At 36.4% G+C, this 18,437-nt stretch overlaps 1 protein-coding gene across 1 annotated transcript in view; it reads left to right on the top strand.

The window, feature by feature from the left end:
• LOC145672920 (uncharacterized) overlaps positions 1–18,437 on the top strand; it is a 636,249-nt gene that overhangs the window by 554,488 nt on the left and 63,324 nt on the right. Inside the window, exons 6-7 of the mRNA XM_081742132.1 lie at positions 6,041–6,277; positions 8,176–8,392. Coding sequence (XP_081598258.1) covers positions 6,041–6,277; positions 8,176–8,392 — 454 coding nt within the window. The remainder of the gene's footprint in view (positions 1–6,040; positions 6,278–8,175; positions 8,393–18,437) is intronic.

Genomic DNA, 18,437 nt, shown 5'->3' with positions numbered 1-18,437 from the left:
AAAACCGGGACTGTCCCGGGAAACCGGGACGTCTGGCAACCCTAATATGGATTACCAACATTAAAGTCACCGTTACCGGTTAAAAAATTAACGGATTTACTCCACTATAAAAATATGCCTAGATAATTGCTCTACAACTACAAAAGAAATAGAAGTCAAAAATTCTTTTCCGATTCAAAACGTTATCGTGTGAAGTAATGTTGACGATACTCGTTGAGATGTTAGAGGATTGGCTTCATTATCGAATTCGGCTGAGATAATCATTCTGATTGTCAACTGAAAAATAAAAATAGAAATATAATTAAAAAATTCCCTTTTCTTCAAGGGTTATCATGTCGTAATCCGTTAACTATTGGATTGGTCGTCAAGAAGCTAATGGATTTTGGATTGGTCGTTAAGAAACTAATGGATTTTGGATTGGTCGTTAAGAAACTAATGGATTTTGGATTGGTCGTCAAGAAACTAATGGATTTTGGATTGGACGTCAAGAAACTAACGGATTTTGGATTGGTCGTCAAGAGACTAACGGATAAGCATTTTCTAGACTTTCATCGTTGTCGAATATGCCTCTCTGTAATGTCTCCTTATGGAGGTACTTAATGGTTACCGTTTATGTACCATCATTACCGAAATACCTGAAAGAGCTGGAAAAATAGATTCACTACTGCTGTAGTGACCGCTACCATGGACATGTCTGCCGAATTTGAGATATTGTTTGTGTTAATGGTGGAGAATATATAGAAAATCTTTAGATATTTATACTTAGTAAATAAACTTTAGACAGTCGCAAGTAAATGTTGGAAAACGTTCACAGTTGTACTACTTGTGTTGTTTTAATGTACCTTATTCAAATGCATATGTTCGTTTTAGCATAACTTTGTATTATATAGATTCCAATTCATTTATTCGCAATTCGGAAAATGAAAAGCAAGGTGTGATCAAAAAGTACGGTGAATGTAAGTGCGCAGTGCCATCTATCGATGTTGTATCCATTTCAACTAGTAAGCCCGGTAGCCTAAACTTTTGTTACAGTCAGTGTCGAGTTTGAACAAGTTGTGACGTGTTAGTTGGCTTCCAGAGTCAGAACAGTGAGAACATGTTAAGAGTGTCTGTCGCGCGCCAACGTTAAGGTTTGTTCTAAGTTGCAAAAATGTGCCAAAGAAGCCCACGAAATGTCAAAATTAGTGTATTGCGTTGAAGTGATGGCATTGAAGACTGTTTACAAGTGGTATAAGCTATTCAAAAGCAGCAAGGAGTCAGTTGAACACGAGCAAAGATCGAGACTCCTTCGACATCAAAAACAGAGGAAAACGTGGAAAAAGTGGTACAAATGAATTGTTCAAACAGGTGAATGACTATTCGAGAGCCTTCCGTAGAACTAAACATTTCACATGGGTTCGTGAAAAGCATTTTAACCGCCGAAAAAATTGGTAAATGGCTTCTTTCTTCACCACGAAAACCCACCGTGCCATAAGTTGCTTTTGATCTGCGAGTTTTTGGCCGAAAAAAAAAATATTCCTGTTTGTCCACATTCGTTGTGCTGTGTGGCCACGTTAGTTCGCTGGAGGCAACGATTTAAATCAGACTCTGTGCGTTGAACTGTGATACTAAATAGTAAGGCTCCAGTACAAAAGACTGTTGTTACTAAGGCAGCAGTAAAAGACTGTGGCTTCGGGAAGATTCAGCATTGCAGCCGTAGCAACAACAACCGTGTGTGCTGGAGCATTGTTATGCAATAAACAAGGTAAACGCACAGGAACTGATTGAAATTACTGCATCCAACGAACTAACGCGGCCAGACAGTTGAAACTAATACATTATTTGTTGCATAGATGGCACTATATACCTTGAGTGGTGTGATACTGGAAACGATTTGAAATACTCCTCGTACTTTTACTTAATTTTTCCAACTGCTGACATAATACCTCCAAGCAGAAAAATCAGTGCATTACGCTTCTTTTTCACTGTGGTAGGTGCCAGAGCATGATCAAGATACAAAACAACGTTCAAAATTTATATTCTATACCTTAGAAACTAGCTTTTTTTTTTTTTTTTTAATATAGTATAGCTGCCTCCTGTCAACTCGACGGTGGCTACACTTGATGGCACTGAATTTCGCTGCCGTCACCGTGACTGCCGCAGTAGTAAAAAAAAACTATTCTGTTTTAATATTTGTTTTCCACTGTTTTGATGTTTCCTGTTGCTTCACAGTGTAAAATGAAATTCACTTGCTGTTGACTTGAATTTGATTTGTTCAGTCGTTGAATATTCAGGATTTATTCAGTAATTTACACGAATATAATGTCTTCTATGTGTTTAACCTCTTTTGTTTTTACTTTGCTTTATATATAGGTCTCTACTGTAAAAAAAGTCTTATTCTTTCTAAAGAGATTGCTTGTAGTAAAATTGCAAATACTAGTACATATTGCTGTGTTCATTTCCTGTTTAAATATTTCTAACTTTTTTTGTGCTCTTTTTCATAAACAACAAGTAACACTTTGTTTTCTTTCTTTCAATTTTACTCTTTTTTTTAAAAAAAAAACTAGTTATGTTTTCTTCTTCTGTTCACTTTTTAATCTGCCTTTTTTCTCCTTTTTGACACTCCTTTTTCCGTTATTTATTTCTCTCTCTCTTTTTTTCTATTTTATGCACAACGTTCATTCTTGTCTGCTCCTCTCTTTCCACTCAATTCGTTCCGTATTTTTTTCATAGAAATAAAGTTTATATGAGTTTTTCTTTTTTTTAAAAAAAAAAAATACGCTCTTTTTTTCTTGCGCTCATAAATCAGGTGAACTGTAATCCTGTTGAGCGAAATGTACCGTGGGAAAATTCCAAAGGCTTTGGAATCTTGAAGGCTATTTTTCAGTTACCAAACAACATTGGTATATATATATATATATATATATATATATATATATATATATATATATACCATTCAAAGATACTAGCTATGCGCTCGCGTCTTTGATGGATTCTTTACGCTACATTCGGTTTGCAATAAATATATACGTTTTCTTTCCATTTTGTTTGTTTTACATTCTGACTGTGACAATACTTCTATACCGATGTTTATGTTTGTTCGTTATATATTTTATGTGTATTTAGCAGTATACATGTGTATTCAAAGATCTATAGAACGTTTTCCCCTCTTTTTTTTATAATAGGAAAATGCCTTATTTCAATGCTTTTATTTGCTATTTCTTTCACAGAAGTCTCGCTAAGAAAGTTACATATGTGTCATATGCAATGTACGTAGGTGGAAGAATATTTAACAATATATCTTTTTAAAGTACCAAAATATGTGACTTTTAAGTATTTCTTTTACGCTCTGATTCGGATCGATATTATGTAAAGTGCAGCACATGTGTGTGTGTGTGACGTAATTCTACTGTACTAGGAAATGATTCCTGGTATATCCCTTTTCCTGGTAGGGATACCGTACACGTGCACCTCTGGTGCTTCACGTAATTTGAGCTAACAGTACTGGGTTGCCCATAAAGGGTGGGATTATGGAACAAAGTATGTCCTTGGTAATTTAAGGACTCGGAAAAAATATTGTTTTCCTTTTAAAAAATAATAACTAAGTGAATCTGGTACATATCAAAATACTTTTTTGTAATTAAAGGGTTGGATGCAACAACCAGGTAAGTCCACTTTTACAACTTTTTTCGGAGCTGCCTGTTTATTGCACCAACTTCACGATGAACATTGTATGAAGGTACCTCCTTTGCATTATAACGCTGCATATAATCATCGGATCTACATAATGTTTGCACACAATGTAGAGTGATTTTTTTTTCTACTGGAATGTGTGAAAATCTCAAATTCGCTGAAAAATGGACCTACCTGATTCTTGCACCCAACCATTCAATTTAAAGATCAGGAGACATATTTAAAACATTTTGACAATTCAAGGAATCGGGCACAAAAATAGGAATAGGACACCGTCCTTCGGTGATCAGACTGCCCAGGAAAATGGAAAAGGAAGGAAACAGCCTTAGACTTTCATGTTAGATATCCCAGCATTTACCTAATATAAATAAGGAGAATCAAGGAAAATCTCACTCAGATTTGCTGGCCTAAAGAGGTTTTTACATCTTTCTGATATAGTGTCCCCATCGGAAATCGAACGCAGGACCATTCACAGCAAAGGCGGGAGCGTTAGAAGGTTATGCTTCGCGGAGTATTCGAAATATTTTAAAAAGTCGATAGAGTGGTCTCTTCTAGTACGTGGAATGCCTGATTCGATTCGAGATAATGTGTATTTCTGACGAACAACATAATCGTGACTGTAAAGTTTCTTTTTCGTGATTCTCCCATTTTCTCACTGATTTTCCAATGGCGTAAAAAATATTGGATTTGGAACAAAGTGGTCAGTGTATTTCTAGTATTAATTGTCTGGACATAATGTGTCTGCTTGTTTTAAAATGCTACTAACAAAGGGGTAATTAAATTACACAGTCATTAACAAGAGCTCATAGACATTAATCACTGCCTCAGTGCTCGCCTATACGTCATTTGAAGGATGATTAAATGTCAAATTAGTCCCTTCAGAATCGCTTGAGGAGCAGAAGAAATGAGCTATTTAGCAAGCATATCAAGATCTTTCAAGTGAGGAATCCTTCCTCTTTAGTCGCCAAATTAGAAAGCGGAATCAAATGGCATGAAGAAGGAAAATTTGAAGTGTATTATGGAAGCTTCATACATTATGCTGCTAGTAAAGGCTCTTTATTACAGAGGCTGATTCATTTATATTGAGATGAATTTGAATGTGTCACTTACCTACGAAATGCCATGTTTCTACTACCGGTTGTATTTGATTTGGAGACCACCTCTATTGACTATTGACCGGCATCGGAATTTCCATTACAGCAGACTGGGATGCAACTGGATCATAGGTATTGCATTCCACTCCTCTTTCCAGGCTTTTCACAGGCCAGAGACGGTGCGGACTCCTCTTTCCAGGCTTTTCACAGGCCAGAGACGGTGCGGACTCCTCTTTCCAGGCTTTTCACAGACCAGAGACGGTGCGGACTCGACGATGGGACAGGACGCTTGAAAAGTCCAAAAACAACAGTTCATTGGGCTGGCATATGGACTCTTGTCAAGGATGTCAGAAAAAGTAATTGCCGAAATTTCAGTTATCTATTCCGTACGACGATGGAATGCCTGCAGTTCCATTTTTTCCTCAGCCACCGCATGACACAGCTTCAGGGTGTACATACTGCTCTTGCGAACGACTGTGAGGCGTAAATCCCTTTGAATGGCGTGATTGATTGTCACTTGCGATGTGCGGCATTTGCTGGCTATCGCACGCTATGTGGGGAATTTTCGAATGTCGTCATACGCCAAACCACAAGCAAAAAGTTTAGAGAAGCCTGGTTTCTAGTTGCTCGTGTCGGTGTAGTGGGCCGGCCCAGGACTGTGCCGTATACTTTTGTATAATACGATACATATTAGCACAACCTATACGAAAATTACTCACGTGACATATTTCTACGATGCGCGACGTCCTCAACTTAGCGTCGGAAAGGGTCACATTAAACTTTTCTCAGAATCCGTTCAGTTTCGACGACATCACACTACGTTCGACCATACTGTTCTATTGCGTGACTTACGAAATATGATTGCTTGCCTCGTAGCAATCTTACGGTAATGATCTAACATGGTCATAGATGCCGAAAGCCAAGAAATCTAATTCCTAATCCTAATCCTAGTGACGGGCTAACACGGTCTAGATGCCGAAAGCTCAGAAAACTAATTCCTAATCCTAATCCTAGTGACGGGCTAACATGGCCATAGATGCCGAAAGAACAGAAATCTAATTCCCAATCCTAATCCTAGTGACGGGCTAACATGGCAATAGATGCCGAAAGCTCAGAAATCTAATTCCTAATAATAATCCTAGTGATGGGCTAACATGGCCATAGATGCCGACAGCCAAGAAATCTAATTCCTAATCCTAATTTTAATTGTTTCCGTTAAACGCAAATAAGCTCTGTATTGTCATAATGAAACACTGGTTTTCTTTCTCTTGTAGCCGAGGAGCTCCAATGCCTAGCAACGTGGAAAGAAGGATCAATGAGGTATCTCGTAGGACAAGTGTCGCACAGCCACGTGACGTCAAACGAAGACCGATACAGGTGTTTTGTTTACGAGAAATCTACGGATGTCAAAGAGCATGATTTTGATTTCCGTGTTGCCCAATCAGGCGATGCCACGTGTAATGGGTTATTCACTCCAATGGAAGGATCCAGAACAATGACTCTTAGGAAAGGTAAGTTTATTATTGCTTCTTTTTGAACAAGAACATAGATTGAACTTTGTCGTACAGATTAAAAATAATTCAGCAAATATATAACACTCTTTCCTTAACGGTTAAACGAGGACAAGAGCGATGCAATGTTGCTAATTGTAGTTAAATTTCGACAGTAATTCGGCAATGGTTAATACAATTACATTACAAAAGAAAGAGTAATAATACGGTACTGTACTTTCAGTCAAAAACACTAATCAATCTGACAGTGTAAAATACCTGCCACACTATAAATAGACCTATACATTATAATACAGGAAATGAACACTTTTAGTTCAAAATTAGATTGGTTAAGAGCAGGTATGAACGATAAATAGGTAATCTTCCGTACGAAGTAGATCTTTCAAATGTAATCAGCTGTTCCAGATTTTGTTCGTTATTCCAATATCTCTTAAATTGAGACTTAAACCCAAGGCCGGATTTAGGATTTTAGCGCCCCTAGGCCCAATAATTTTTTCCGCCCCCTAGTCTGATTAAAGTTACTTTCCTAAAAACCTTTATTAAAAATTACAGCCTATTCTCCCGTGTTTGAGATCAATATTGTAACAAAGTTGATGCATAATGTTGAAAAATAGTTTAACTTCACCAACAATTATTTGTTCCAATGAACTTCAAAATCAGAATGCTTTATTAGCCTGATTTTTTTTAATCAATTCAAAAAATATGTTAAGTTATGGCTATTTATTTTTATTTATAGATATTTTTTTTATTTTTTCTCTCGGCCGTGCGCCCCCTGGGAGCTTGTGCCCATAGGCCCGGGCCTACCGGGCCTATTGGGAAATCCGGCTCTGCTTAAACCGACGGATGAGTGTGTGACCATAAATAGGGTGGGTATACAGTCCCGTACCGATCAGCTCACTGTATTCTGTATCATTTCTTATTGTTATCATAGTTTCTTTATTATTTGTTCTTAACGTATTTTTACTTATAATTTAAGCCCGAAATAGTCGAAGCAAATAAATCCATAAAACAGAATGTTACACTTGATCAATGCAGGTGTGTATACCTACTTTTGGACCACCCTGTATAATGTTTGTGGCAGAACTCGTCTTTATATGCTTCAAGAATAAATTCATTCCGTAAGCGGATTTCCAATTTACATGGCGTGCTTTCATAAGACTTGTTACCTAACCCGCTGAAGAGTTGTAGGGGCATGAGTATCAGGGAGCCATAGTGCTACAAAAATAGTAGTACTCTTTTTAACTCCAGATTTTCGACCTGTACGATAATGTTGATTTTTGTGCTTAAAAGAAGTTTTATTGATATTTAAAATTTAATGTATTTCAAAGCATATCAGTATACAATATATATATTAGTTGCTTCTGGTTGCATTAGTCAAATAAAATTTCTATGTGGTTTCAATAAATTGAACTTTCCATAATTTTCATTGATATTTCTTTTTATCTTATATAATGTAATGAATAGTTGAATGTTAAATGTTCATACATTTAAAATACGCGGCATCTAAAATGACTTTTGGCATGAACCAATCAGCTTGCGACACACGCTGTTGCCAAATTTCCGGTGAAAAAGTTGTTTTGCTTGATTGCACAGCGTGTTATCACAGTGACCGACATAGTTGTCCGTTGCGAAGCGCTCCATTCCTGTCCGTACAGAAAACAGGTGATAATCATGCGCTAATTGGTGGTCTGTGAACACTAACCACAAAGACAACAAATAAAAATTGTGTAACTTTCAGTGTTGCCAACTTACTAAAACCAGAAGTGGCGGGCATTTTAAAAGTTGCGTTTTCTATGAGACATCCTTTATATAACTTTTTTCACTTTATATCATCCTATATATCATAATAAATTTAATTTCAAATTAAATATATATGTATTTGTTATTTTTAATTTCAGCTCCTTCTCCGAGCAAATGTCGATTTCCTAATTGGTTGGATCACGGTTCCTCTTACCACACACTGGATGAACGAACCATGTACAAATTCCACGAGAATAGCGTCCTTAAAATCATGAATAACACTCGAGATGAACAGGAGAAGAGAGTGGTGTGTACGGAGATCAAACACGTGTCTCACGAGATAGCGCATCTTGTTACACACGTCACCCAAGGCTGGTAAGTAACCAAATGTTATTAAATTTTCCAGTATAATATTTTTTCTTTTTTTATTAAAAGACATTTTAATATTTCTTTTTGTTATAATAGGTTTTATCATGCTAAGAAAATTTTTATTTAGTAAATACAGGGCAAGTCAAAATGTTGGACCCGATTTCAGAAATTTATTCTGTGAAATCTAATAAACATATGTTATTGTGAGACATGCGCTAAGAAATGTAAAGAGTCAAATGAAATCTAATAAACATATGTTATTGGGAGACATGCGCTAAGAAATGTAAAGAGTCAAATGGAATCTAATAAACCTATGTTATTGTGAGACATGCGCTAAGAGATGTAAAGAGTTAAATGAAATCTAATAAACATATGTTATTGTGAGACATGCGCTAAGAAATGTAAAGAGTTAAATGAAATCTAATAAACATATGTTATTGTGAGACATGCGCTAAGAAATGTAAAGAGTCAAATGAAATCTAAGATTAACTTTCAAGGTTTAGTTTCCACGCAGTGTTTTCACTTTCTACCGCTAAGAGTCAGCAGCAAGCAGTTAAGGAAAATGACTTTAACTGAAGAACGGAGAGCTTTCTGTGTGCTTGATTATCTTGTAAACAAGTCTGTGATTAGTACGGAATGGCATTTGAGTACCAAATACTGGAGAGACCCGCCTACAAGGAAGGCCATTCGTACCGCCACTTTCAACAACATGGATGACTTTCGTACCCGCATCACAGTATCCATTGCTGATGTTGGCCACAACGTGGTACAAAAAGTTGGGCAGAAGATAAGACTATCGGCTTGATGTGTGCCGTGTTACGCGAGGTGCTTAAAAAGAACACTTGTGATAAATTTGAAAAGAAATATTTGGCAGTTTACCTTTCTTAGCAGATATCTCACTATAACATGCGTTTATTAGATTTCATTTGACTCTTTACATTTCTTAGTACATGTCTCACTATAACATACGTTTATTAGATTTCATTTGACTCTTTACATTTCTTAGCGCATGTCTCACTATAACATATATTTATTAGATTTCATTTGACTCTTTACATTTCTTAGTGCATGTCTCACAATAACATATGTTTATTAGATTTCATTTGACTCTTTACATTTCTTAGTGCATGTCTCACAATAATTTATGTTTATTAGATTTCATTTGACACTTTACATTTCTTAGCGCATATCTCACTATAACATATGTTCGTAAGATTTCACAGAATAAATGTCTTAAATCAGGTCCATCATTTTGACTGCCCATTGCACTTCTTTCTGCACAAAGGTCGCATTTTTCATATAGATTACTAGCCGAAATACCTGTTTTTCGCATAGAAAAAATATGTTTATGGAATTGTTATTTGGGAAATATTGTTGATCTTGGTTCCCACTCTTTGTTGTTCAAGTATATACTTTTACTAATATCCTATTAGGCAAGAAAAGGAATTAATACTACTTACAGTATAAGATCGAAGCCATTTTCTAAAAGGTGCTACAGAGTTTTAATTGTTATATTTGACTGAACTTGGGCTTCAATGTCATCGCGACTGTCACCAATCAACTTAGCGACTTCATAAATTATGACTTCGATACTAATCTCGGTTATTTTGCACATTTTATTCTCTCCGATACTAATCTCGGTCATTTTGCACATTTTATTCTCTCCTATTCTCATCCCTATGCGAATGGGGATGAATTTGGACTTAAACGGCATCTGGAGTACCACTATTCATCTCAGCGATCCCGAATGCAATGGATTTGATATCAATATCTGTCGTTTATCATTATTTTTATTTGTTTCCCTTTTCCCACCCTACCCTTAGGTGTGCTACAGCTGTTTTACTTAACAGTATTCCCTCCTCAGATTGTAAATCGTATATGTTCTAACTTTCGTTGAAATTACCCTAGATATTTTGAAGTTATGCTGGGATACACACACACGCATACATACATATTCACATAGGATAAGTATATTAATTCATATAGATTATTATCGAGGTTTTCCAACAGTCTGATTGATTTGGATCATCTTGATTTTATTGTGAATCGTACCTTTGACCGCCTTGGTTTATTTTTTGTCCCAATTTTTCACGGGGAATACTTCATGTAATACTAGTATTCAGTACCAGTTTGGTAATAAATAAGTATTGTACTTGTGTTTGGCTTAACATCCTATGCTTAATCTCTGGAGGTAAAGGAAAAAATTCAGGTTAATCTCCCACGGTTATCCTCTTTAGGCTAAGGGAGGCTGATGATGGAATCAAATGAATGATGATGGGAGAATCGGCGGAATGAGAAGGTGGGATGAAACAGAAGCACCCCGAGAAAACCCATTAACATGGTATTTGTCCACCAGAGAGGCCACTTGGAGCAAACTAGGGTATACTCAGGGATCTCATGGACTATACGTGAGCACTTCATCAATGGGGTACCGTGGTTCTCTATTTATACTTGTATGCAACTCAAGCAAAATGGGTTTTCTTTTATAATGGATATACATCAAAGAGCGTAATTTTGCATTACACCAAGAAAAAGTCACTTGAAAAAAAGTCAAGCTTCTTTTTAAGATCTTCTATCGTATCTGCCAAAAATGTGAAATTTGTGTTGCCGGTATCCGACAGCAATACTGCAGTTAGACGGTTTTGTTTCGGTTATTTAAAAATAATTCTGAACTGATGAACGATAACAGGCTTTATGATAACGTCAGTGAATGCTGAATTGAGAATGAAATCATATTTTAGATTACTTACTTGTATATAGAACTTTTTTTTACAACTTTGCGGAAGCAAAATCAACTGTTACGGTCACTGCCAAAAATGTGAAATTTGTGTTGCCGGTATCCGACAGCAATACTGCAGTTAGACGGTTTTGTTTCGGTTATTTAAAAATAATTCTGAAGTGATGAACGATAACAGGCTTTATGATAACGTCAGTGAATGCTGAATTGAGAATGAAATCATATTTTAGATTACTTACTTGTATATAGAACTTTTTTTTTACAACTTTGCGGAAGCAAAATCAACTGTTACGGTCAGTAAGAGTGAAATATTTAATCTACAAGTTAAAGAAGTCATATTGTCTGATTTCTTGTACGTTAGTATTCCAGTTTACTCCTATCGGTTGGTAGTTTCATATACGGTATAATCTACACGAAGAAGCAATTCTCGTGGGGGATTGGCTAACTGAATTAGTGGATTTTCGTTAGCTGTGGAAGCAAAAGGAACCAACACACCGGATGCCTGTTCTATGCCGAAGTTAGTTTTTGGAAGTGTATGGACGAGACGGGGGAGATTGAGGTGGTAAATAGAGGGAGGGTAGGGAAAGAAAAATATCTTGTATTGTGAGTGGCGAGAAAGTTTGGGTTAACCTCAGAATACCTCATCCTCCTTATCTTGTTCCTCAAACTCCCTCTCTCTCTGTTCCTTTCTCACACAAACACATTTACTCCTGAACAAAATCCTGCAGTTTATCAGGGCTTGTCTGTTCTTGCAATTGGCAGTCCAGTCATGGATTAATCTAATTAACGCGCGAGTTTAGTGTTCTCGCGCCCAGACAAAACTGTTTATGTTTCCTGCCTTAGGAATGGTTTTAATTTTCGTCCAATGAAACGAGAGGATTTTCTCGAGGTGAAAAGAAAAAGAAAGAGGAGGGAAAATGTATATATTTCCCTTCTTAATCCTTGTATACAAGAAGCCTTGTCATTGGCGGTTTTAGAAAGCTTTCGGTTGGTTAAACTTTGGTAAAATCCCTCTTTAGCACACGAGAAGCGAATGCCTGCTCGTTTTCCGAATAACTTGGTAATTACTGATTGTCTTATCGCCTTGGTCCTGGCAGCTGTAGTCACGAACAGGAAACACAAAATGTATAATTTTGTATCCGAAACACAGAGAGTACTTCTGGCCGTCATTTTAACCGATAATGAGAGATAATATAGCAGCTGATACACAGCAAAAGAAAAAAATGTTATAGTTTAATTAAGAATTTAACAAAGTATTTTAAATTTTACTAATTAACACTCGCATGCGAATGTCTTTTCTATATACTACAATAAAGGGAGAAGGGGAAAAGAAAGCAGAAACTTAATATAGACCAGTGATTGAAAAACTTGAAATATGTCTGCTTCTCGTTTTAAATATACAGGGTGTTTCAAAATGAATATCGTCGTTTAATGTTTTGTAGCATTTATAATTTACAATTAACTTACTATTATAATACTGTATCAAATGAAAGAACAACTCAAATAATATTGTGCGCATGCACTGTTTCTTCTGCCGTCAAAAAGTGCTAGTGCAAAGGTGGCGACTGGTGAGCAGAAAGCTTTTTGCGTGGTTAGTATCCCCGCCTGTCACGCGGGAGACCGGGGTTCGATTCCCCGCCGGGGAGCCATATCACAGTACAAAGGTACTTTAGGAGTATACCCCATTAATAGTATTAGGTTAGATAGTATTTATTTATTTATATTTATTACATATTTGTGCTTATTTTGGTAATATAGTATTTACCTATTATGTGAATATTAATATTTATTTAACCTTATGTGGGAGAAAGGGGTTATAGTTATTTATGAGAAATAATGATTATTTAATAATTTATTTTTTGCTATTTTATTTTATTATGTGATTTTATTTTTATAAGATGTGGGTGTGACTCTTATAGGACTATTTTAGACCCGATAATGACTACGGATTAATATGTGAGTCACCCACCTGTAAATAGATTATTAGCATTATTTTAATGTTTTAAATAACAGACGTAATTGTTTATTAGCGATACATAGATTGATATACAAATTAAAGAGTGTATAGCATTACAATAAAATACTGCTATTATTATTATAATTGTTACTGTTATTATATTACTACTCGGGTTTATTATAACCTTTGGTTACGAGGACTGTGAGAATTGCATTGCCTGACCATACTGATGTGTGAAATTAAGAAAAACCATAAAATATACAACTTACATGTTTTGGTCCACCAATACTGCTGACTTAACTTAGAAGCGTTAAGACGAGACTCTCGCGTATACTCGAGACGAGACTAAACCGCGTTTACAAATGCGAGCCAAGACCGACCAAAACTCGATTTAAGACTAAACAAGGCTGAACGTGACTGAACGAGCCGGCATCCAAAACTGAACCAAACTGAACACCCTGGTTTAGAAACCAGTAGTTTTTATATTTGCCTTATTTGTTATTTTTCTTTCTCATGTCCTTCCGGGCCAGTACATTCTAGACTATGAAATAATAGTTTTGTGACGTATGCATGGAAAACACAGCTTTTACACTTTCACTGACGAAATTGTTTTGTTGTATGGGTATTTTTCAGTTTCCTGGTGTCCTTCTACCTGTTTTTGACCAAACCAATAATAACTTATTTTTCACTTTGGTATTTTTCCGGGTAACATTTACTTTTAATAATAAAATGTATGATTTTTGAAATTATAAAAATTTCGATCAAATTTAATGTTTTCGTGATAGTAGTTACAGTGCAACTGTCTGTATGGAGAATTTTAAGGAGACGCTTACAACTACGTCCTTATCGTTTGCAATTGCTTCAAACTCTAAAGCCTACATATTACGGTTTACGTGCCAACTTTGCAAATGAAATGTTGCTGCATAACGATGAATATTTTCTGGATTTTCTGGATCAATTTTCTGGAGCGATGGATCGATATTTCACCTAAGTAGGGATGAGAACACTCATAGTGTTCTCATCTGGGAGTTAGTAAATTTTTCACAACATGGTACAATTACAATCAGACTCCCATAAATTGAATGTGTTTTGAGCCATATCCCGGCGGAAAATTTGTTGGCTTTTCTCGCCTATTGGCTCGATGTGTGATATGTGACGAATGGTGCTCACATTGAACACTTGTAGCAAAAACTGTTTGAGTTGCTCTTTTATTTGATATATTATTTATAATTGTACGTTAAATATAATAAATACTACAAAGACTTAAAACTCCGATATTCAATTTGAAATACCCTGTATATAAACAGCAGCATTGATCACAAACTTTTTCCATAGATTTTTCTACAATGATTCGAATACGGATCAGTAGTATCTTCAATTTTTGCTTGGGCGAGAGGGAACCAGATTCATTTACTATATAATATAATTTCACATTTTTTCATTATTTCCTTGTTATACTAATGATTAAAGAATATATATATTTCTCAAATTCATGGGATAATTTTCCCTGGAGCCTCAAAAGACGACTGTTGAATAATCTTTTCATTAATTACGTTAAAGAAAACACTCCAAATAAAACATTACAGTTAAAACGAAAATTGTGTTATTGTGCAATAAAACTATGTCTTTATCAGAGATATGATAAAACGAATTACAAAATTGTATTGCCATGCAATATAACAGTGTCTTTATCAGATATATAATAAAACGAATTACAAAACTGTGTTACTGTACAATAAAACAATGTCTTTATCAGAGATATGATAAAACGAATTATAAAATTGTGCTGCTGTGCAATAAAGCAGTATCTTTATCAGAGATATGATGAAACGAATTAAAAAAAATGTGTTAATGTGCAATAAAACAATGTCTTTATCAGACATAGGAAAGGGGGGCAAGAGTACGCAAATTTTAATTAAACTTATATATTTTGGTAAAAAATAGTTACAACGGAAAACTTTTACATGGAACACAAAACTTGAACTCTTCTTTACGAAATGTGAACTCAACTTTTATATACCTCTATTCTTAGAGGAAGTAGAACTCATAAAATGAAAACATTCAAATTCGTACTCTTGCCCCTATATGTGGGGCAAGAGTACGAAATCAAAGGGGTAAGAGTACGCACCCAAAAGAGCATTAACAATTATCACAGATGAAGGTGCTACTCCTTTATATGATGTGCATTGTTCATGCCACCATTCATGGCATCTTGCGCACTTGATCCAGTCTTCTATTGGTGGATCACTGTAAATGATATTGCATAATTGACACTCGTACACTACTTCCTCACTGACCTGAGGAGTTGTAGCTGCAATTTCGGTTGTAGCTTTCCTGGTGCAAGATGATGTTTGCCATTGCTCTTTGGAGGGCGCCGTTTCGAAAGTAAGTTCTGCTTCAAAGGAGAGGATGTCAGAATCTCTGATTGACTTCGAGAAGATCAAGATCTACTGGTTGAGTGCTTGGTAGCAGTTGGAGGAGGACTGACAACCACCAAAGGAATGCATGGTGTAAATGGTCCACATGGGCCCCTGCTTACCTCCCTTACTCCTAAGATCTAGTTTACTGGTTGAAAGTTTGGTAACCGATGAACGAGCAGCCAGCAGAGAAGTATTTGATGTGGATAATCCGCATGAGCTCCTGCTTGCTTCTAGTGAGAATCCAGTGTTACTGGTTGAAGGTTAGGTAACAGATGAATGAGAACGAGCAACCGGGAGAAGATTATTTGAAGTGGACAGTCCGCATGAGCTCTTGCTCGTTTCTAGTAAGGATCTAGCGTTACTGGTTGAAGGTTTGTTAACAGATGAATGACAACGAGCAACCGGCAGAAGAGTGTTTGAAGTGGACAGTCAGCATGAGCTCTTGCTTGCTTCTAGTGAGGATCTAGCGTTACTGTTTAAAGGTTTGGTAACAGATGGAGGAGGACGAGCAACTGGCAATGGAGTGTTTGATCTGGATGTACTGCATGGGTCCCTTTTTACTTCCAGTTAATCATCCGATGAACGATTTTGGGTTCTATTCAGGTCTGATGCTTGATTTTTTGCTTCAGGAATGCTTTCGTCTTCAGACCTGGCTTCTACATTTAAGTCTATCACATCCACAATAGAAGGAAGAAAATCTTCTTCAGTGAACACATCTGGATTCAGTAGGACAACTCCAGATTCTTGAAGGCTGGATACCAATGGTTGCAGCTTTGTAGTCATCATCATCATAGGTATTCTGCCTTTATTGGCAGGTCACTTGCCGCAGCTGAGAAGCTTCCATGCTCCACGCTCCTCCGCTAACTTCTTCGTCTTCGCGTATGATCTTTCTGTTTTTATATCATCCATTAATTGTAGTCTCCTTCGCCCCTCCCTCTCTTTCCCGCCACCATACCCTCTAGGACGTCCCTCATGATACAATATCTTCTTAGGCAATGTCCCAACCAGTTTCTTTTCCTCTTCCTAATAATATCTAAAAGTGTTCTTTTCTCACCCACCATTTCTAACACTCTCTCATTCGTTTTACGCTCGACCCAACTAATTCTTTCCATTCTTCTCCACACCCGCATTTCGAAGGCTTCCAGTCGATTTTCATCACTTTTACGTAATGTCCACGTTTCCGCCCCATACAGTACAACACTCCACACGAAGCATTTTATGAGTCTTTTTTGTAGTAAGCCTCAGTAAACAAACTCGCAACTTGGAATTATGTGGGATGGATGATTCTTCATTCATTTATCACACACAGTTGAATATCAGGATTTCATCGGGTCAAAAAAAGGAGCGATCTAATAGTTTCAAATTATGACTGGGATTTGGTGGTAAACTCAACATCACTATCCTATTTTGCCTGCAGAAATCAATCGCTTCGATTGAAATGTGAGAGGTCTGATTGTCAACAAGTAAAAATACCTTTTTCGTAACCGAATTTGATCGCACATGTTGGTGTAAATAATATAACCATTCTACGAAAAGTTGTGAGTTGATGAACCAGAATTAGATATTCCCACAGAACCTGGCGGCAAGCCATCGAATAATTCTTGTTTCATTTGTTTTGTGGGAAATATCTGGGGAATAAAGGAACCAGATGCACTCACCATGAAACAGCTGTTATGTTAACTCCAAAATCACTAGATACAGTTTTATTCACAACTGATTTTTAGTCGACTTTTGGAACTTTATGAGGAACCGTGTTTATTCCAGTTTCGTACATGTTGTAGATATCCCGTGGAGAAAGGACGTTTTGTCTTACAAGATCTTTTAGACAATTAAAAATACATTCAACTTGTGGCTTGCTAAAACCACGAGCTCTCCTCAGACCAGTCTTTGAAGGCTGTTGCAAAGCAATTGTTAAATGTCTACGACGGAAAGACTCTGTCCAATCTCTTTCTGCCATTCGATTCACACGACTAAAGGATATGGGGCACCTAGTTACGTTCAGCAAAATTGTATGCCATTCTTCTTAGATCTTTTAAAGTTAATTCATAGAAGAATTGATCCAGTAATGTGATATATTACACTAATTCGTTCTCCATTTCTTCGGTAAATAGGCCTACTGGCTTTATTGTACCTAAAGACGTTGCAGATTCTCATTTAAAAAAAAGAAAAGAAAAATCCTTAATTCTCCTTATATCAGTGATAGGAATGCATAGGATACAAAAACAAATCAGATATTATTTAGACCCTTTATAAAAATATATTTCCAGCTTATTCCATCAGTTACAGAATGCTTGTCACCTACAAGGGTAACTTGAAAACTTCCCGACCTATCCTTGATGAAGCTACATATCGTCAAATGTTAGGTTAGGTTAACTTCATATATCTTTATAGAATCCCTTACCAATCATTGGACTGATACCGCCTTATGCAGAGTCGTTTTAACGTATGATTACTAAAGGACTGACCACTACAAGAAACATACGGCAGTCGAACTTTTTAGTATGGCACTAATCACGCGTCAGAACGACTCTGCATAAGGCCCATTGAAATTTATTACTGAAGACTACTGACATTTAAGATACAAGAGGACAAAGCGTAGTATTTCTGAAACCTGAATAAAATAAGCAAGCGTAACGTTATTCAATAACTGCAGATGTCACTATCTCGCACGTTTATCTGTTTCGAAAACTCAAACACCACCTTAGATACTGTTATGTAAGGAATGGAATTTAGAATAAAAATTTATCCCTCGTACATAAGAAAATATCAGGATTCTTCAGAATTCTTAACGTTAGAGGCTACATATGGGAACCAGTATTCGTAAAGTTTGCCGTGACTCTCTATTACAACGGGATCTACATTCTTTTTTGATTGTTAGTGCTAAATCAAATTGGATTCTTTTTCATAGAACAGAAGGGGCAAGAGTACACAAGCGTA

Source organism: Thermobia domestica, chromosome 16 (assembly GCF_964235325.1).
Source record: "Thermobia domestica chromosome 16, izTheDome1.hap1.1, whole genome shotgun sequence".
Lineage (NCBI taxonomy): Eukaryota > Metazoa > Arthropoda > Insecta > Zygentoma > Lepismatidae > Thermobia > Thermobia domestica.
Note: the sequence above shows the minus strand (reverse complement) of the source record. Positions and strands in the feature narration are given on the sequence as shown.